Genomic DNA, 5,098 nt, shown 5'->3' on the forward strand with positions numbered 1-5,098 from the left:
ACCACCACTCATTTGGATTGCTCACCTCAAACCTTCTCCTCTAATTCAACTATTGCTAGCTGTCTACAAACCTCGATCAACAAAACGTGCCGAGAATCGTGCGTTCATAAGGCTCTATAAATGACCCCCACATCCACCTTTTCCTCCAAACATGGGGTTTCCTCCAAGTTTAGCTAGGGTTTCTCTATTTCTTATGCTACTTGTACTTGTTGGGGCTTCTTCTAAATTTGAGGGAACCCTCAAGCACCTGCCCCAGAGACTAAGCATTGCAGTTGAGGGTGTCATCTATTGCAAGTCATGCAACTACTCAGCCAATGACACTCTGCTTGGAGCCACCCCACTTCAAGGTTGGTTTGACACAAAACTGCATATCTCATCTGTGTTTTTTTTTTTTTTGCAAGAAGCAACGGCTAGCCCAGCACGACAGCTGTTGCAATAACGTTCTTAGGTTTTCTTACAACAACCAATGGCTAGCCTAGCACGAAAGCTGTTGCGGTAATGCGCATCCGTTTTCTTGCTTGCATTCTTTCAAACAAACCAAGCCGCAGATGTCTCAGACTTTTTTTTTTATGTCCACACTTGAAGGTTTGTTTGACACAAACTTCATGTCTCTTAGACCTTTTTTTCCATGTCCATTTCATGCGCTTGTATCATTGTATATGTTTAGTACTTCACTGTACATGTACATGTGCATGTGTGTGATATGAGGCTACTTGGATGTATTGTTCATTTCAGTGTTATTTGTGAGCATGATTGTGAGCATGTTTAAGGCACTAGGCTAGGTGGTTAAGGCGGTAGGGTGCCATAACGTGGCGTCTCAAATACCGCTCCTACTGCTATGGGTATATAAGAGTCTTCACTGTTATCTTTTATCATGCCTTAATATATTTTCTTTAAAAAAAAAGGGAAAAACCAATCTATACAAGGGTCTGCAGGTATGAATATGGATTTGGACAATGCAAGGAGTATGAATGTGAGAACTCACTAGTTACACTTATGTTAGTTTATGACCCACATGGTCACAATCACAGTATACCATGAGGCCACCACCTTCCATCCGTGGGTTGGTTAGTGATGGAGGACTGAATCCCACCAATATATGCCACCAACTTTCCTTCTCCCCCGTTCCTCCCTTTGATCAGACAGTGACAAATTACATAGCGATTTTTTTGTTGTCATGAGTCATGACCATGTAGATCACATTATATGACATGCATGTACATGCAACTATGAATCGTCATGCAAATATGTATGGCCTCATGCACAGCTTTCTTGTCATTTCAATGATTTCATGCAATGACAATCTACGAGAAAAGGGCCCACAAACATTTATATGAGCGCATGGGATTAATTATTTATTGCAATGGGTAAGAAAGAGAGTTTGAAAATAAATAGGAAAAAGAAAAGGAAAAAGTATGTGAATGCATGTGTATGTCACATGGTGGCAAGGCAAATGTGCATGTCCATGCAACATGCATATGTCTGAACTTTTTGGTAGATAAAATCAATGTGTGCATGATTCACACGTGTTGCATGGTTCCTGCCATATGACAGTCCCTAAATCCAAAATAAATGAATGAATTCAGCTACTTAATCCGAGGGCTTCATGTTATTCCTCTCTTTTCTTTTTCTTTTTTTTTTTTAATTTTTTTTAATTTTTTTTTTTATTTTTTTTTTTCAGGTGCCACGGCTCGTTTAGAATGCAATAGCTCAAAGCAAGTGGTGACAGCGGAAGGCAAAACTGATAAAAATGGGTACTTCTTCATTGAGGCCCCAAGAAACAAGGTTACAAACTATGCCTTCCATAAATGCAAGGTCTTTTTGGCATCATCACCTCTGGCCACGTGTCAAAAGGCCACTGATCTACACGGTGGAATAACAGGGTCCCCCCTGAGATTTCATCAGGTTCTTGACAGTGGGTACCCACTTGCTGTTTTCTCTACTGGGCCCCTTGCCTATGCCCCTACTAATGCCACTGTGTGCGCTCACCACCCCGAAGCTAGATTTTAGTTTTACTTACATGCTTGATGTTAATAAACTGAATTGTCTCATAGTGTAAGCTTAGGGTTAGGGTTAGGGTTAGGGTTAGGGTTAGGTTGCTTATTGTGTTTGATAGCTTGTCGATTGGATGTTGTAGTGGAAATTGGAAATGAAGTGGAGGGTTTCTCCAAAACTATAAGGATTGTTCAATTCTATCCTTTTTCCTTCTTTCATGTTATTCTTTTTCTTTATCTATTCCCTAATGTCTGATTAGAACTGCTCAAAATATCATATTATGGTATTTTGAGGGTTATGATCCACCAACTCACTTGTACACATTACTCCTTTTATGAGGCACCAGTAGGAGAATTTATCCGTGAAGTTGGGGAAGTTAAAACTTCCCGATCGAAATTGGGAGCTACTAAAAACCTCGCTACTAAAAACCTCGCGAAACCATTACAGAAGCTAAAACTTTGCCATCGAAACTGGGAGCTACTAAAAACCTCACGAAACCATTACAATTCTTTATGTATAAAGAACATCCTAACCTTTTATGGGTTGTATCAATAGACATTGAAAGGTCTATTGAGGGTCGTGAGAAGTAAAATAATTCACTTTTTCTTATCATAAATCTCCCATTAATTAGCTGAAAGAACTAAACGCTGCTTGAAAACTAAACCCTGTTTGAAAAAACTAAACATGCTAGGGATATGTTTGGACCGATCACTTACTTCTAAGTTGTTCCGGTTACGAAGAAATACACGATAAGAGCATTTATATTTGGTACATGAAGGTTGCAGTTGATCTTAACCATGGGATGCAAATTAGGTGGTTGCATTTGTTTTATTGGCTAGGCCAAAGTTAAAAAGAAATTTTTTCAAACCTTCTGACATATTCAAGTTGTCAAATTTTATATTAGATTGTTACAAGTAATTGTGACCTTGTATCTGAGATGGATAGTCTCAGTATACAATTCCAAGTTGTCAGATTTCAGATTTTACATTGGATTGCTAAGTAATTGTGACCTTGTATCTAAGATAGATAGTCTCATAGCATACAATTTCATGTTGTCAAATTTCACATTTCAAGTTGTTATCAAATTTCAAAATTTCACTTTCCAAGTTGTTGTCAAATTTCAAAATTTCACATGTCAGATTTCACTTTTGATGGTTAGAGTAACTGTGATCTCCTTACCTGAGATAAATGGAGGGATAAATGGAGGCAAAAAAGCAGGGGTTTGGTTCCTTCTTACTTACTATTTTGTAAGTCCCTTTCTCTAACAAGCCGATAAATTTTGTAAGTCCCTTTCTCTAACAAGCCGATAACAGTGTTTTCAAATTATTAGTGTTGATTTTAAATCTATAAAAACCCCTTTGTTATTTAATTTAAATAAAATAGGCCATGCAACGGACTTCACCAAAAGACGACCTTAGTGTATCAAAGGATATACAAGATAAAGTTCTATGCTATATCCAAACCTCAAGAGAGGGTGATACGTGTTGTGCGTGGAAGCTCTAAATCCGATGTGTTGTTTTTTAGTCAATAAAGTACGATAAATTAATAACACAAAGATTTACGTGGTTCACCTCAGAAGGGCTACATCCACGAGCATGACAAACTGAAATTTACTATATCAAATGAAAATTACATCAAAGATTTTAGAACATAGAGTTCTTTAAATCTCGATAAAACCCGACAAAACCCAAGGCGAGCAAACTCTTTTAAATCACTCTCCCTTCTTTTTATTTACTTCTAGCAACTATTATCGCAACATCAGATCGAGACATGAGAGCAACGAGAAATTGACTCTCTCTAACTAAAAGGGAAAATCACTCAAAATTTCAATGGGAATTGCTTCTCTACAAAAAACAAGCTCGATCAATCTTCGAGAGTCTAAAAGAAATATCATCCCAATGTTTCTTTCCATATGAAGCTCTCTTCTCTCTAAGAGGAAACCTTGCATCTTATGCACAATAGGCCATGCCATTCTCTCTTTCTAAAAGAAATCTCCATTCCTATATAGTGATCCAAATAGGACACACAAATTTTTTGCACTTTCATTCCTATATATTTAAGGTTAAGAATCTATGCCAAATAAAAAACTTGTTACATATATCTCAAAAGACCAAAAAATATATCCAAGAGTCCTAATCCTTTTGGACTTCTATTTCCTTTAGGAAACTTATCAATATCAATATCACAAATATATGAGATTTCCTTATGTTGGTGATTTTGGATAGTACCAAATTCACCAATCTCCACCTGGATATTAAAATCACCTGCTCACCATGCCAACATCTATTGTTTAGCTTTATGAATTTATCATATTTTATCAAATAAATTCTTTCATAATTCTTGCAGAAAAATAATGTTTGCTATTAAATTTCTCCTTCTCGAAGCTTTTCGAAACCTTTACCTTCATACTAAAAATTCCAAATCAGGCTTTGATACCACTTGTTGCGTGTGGAAGCTCTAAATCCGATGGGTTGATTTTTAGTAAATAAAGTACGAAAAATAAAGCATAAAACACTTACAATAAGAACATAAAGATTTATGTGGTTCACCGTTAGCTTGTTGAATGGTGTTTTGGATGGTGTGGTCCAAAATAAAAACTTTGGTAAAAAACTGGTTAAAACTAATATTTGACTAATTTACGCTATGTTGGACTGGCCAATTTTAACCTATTAGATGGTTAAGTGAATTAGATGGTTAAGTGAAGTGAAGAAACTTTTTATTCTTATTTTTAAATTATTTTTTATTTTATTTTATTATTTGAATCGAACCCAACCAATTGCTGTGAGCCTATTTCTATTGCAACAACAAGAGCACTACTTTATTGGATAATAAATCACACGCACCCAACTACTAATTGTAAAAAGTGATGGTTGGGCTGTCACTCCACTCGATCAAAGCACTTCAGCTCAAAGGATCTCATCTTAGACTTACACCCATCACTTTTCACTAGCGTTAAAAATATCTCCGGTTTGACTCGATACTAGTTGAGTCAAATCAGTTCAATTACATACCGCCCTAGCCTCTCTTGAAATCGAGCGAGTCTTCCTAGTAAGCCTTTTGCCAGGGCATCTTCCTTCCTTTTTGCTGCTTTGCACATGTGAAA

General features: G+C 36.7%; 1 protein-coding gene across 1 annotated transcript; it reads left to right on the plus strand.

Moving 5' to 3' along the window:
* On the plus strand, positions 1-2,173 carry LOC18448904 (non-classical arabinogalactan protein 31). Its single transcript, XM_006858959.4, has 2 exons — positions 1-347; positions 1,682-2,173. Exons 1-2 carry the CDS (start codon positions 152-154, stop codon positions 2,008-2,010), a joined length of 525 nt encoding a protein of 174 aa, XP_006859021.1. The 5' UTR covers positions 1-151; the 3' UTR covers positions 2,011-2,173.
* Positions 2,174-5,098: the final 2,925 nt, after the last annotated feature.

The sequence above is a fragment of the Amborella trichopoda genome, chromosome 1 (assembly GCF_054954075.1).
Source record: "Amborella trichopoda isolate Santa Cruz 75 chromosome 1, AtrichopodaSantaCruz75HAP2 v2.0, whole genome shotgun sequence".
Taxonomy (NCBI): domain Eukaryota; kingdom Viridiplantae; phylum Streptophyta; class Magnoliopsida; order Amborellales; family Amborellaceae; genus Amborella; species Amborella trichopoda.

What these genes read in the sequence shown, in the direction of transcription:
- LOC18448904 (XM_006858959.4), top strand. Translation starts at nt 152, where the DNA reads ATGGGGTTTCCTCCAAGTTTAGCTAGGGTTTCTCTATTTCTTATGCTA. An exon ending in TGGAGCCACCCCACTTCAAG is followed by an intron (nt 348 to 1,681) that starts GTTGGTTTGACA and finishes TTTTTTTTTCAG; the next exon opens with GTGCCACGGCTCGTTTAGAA.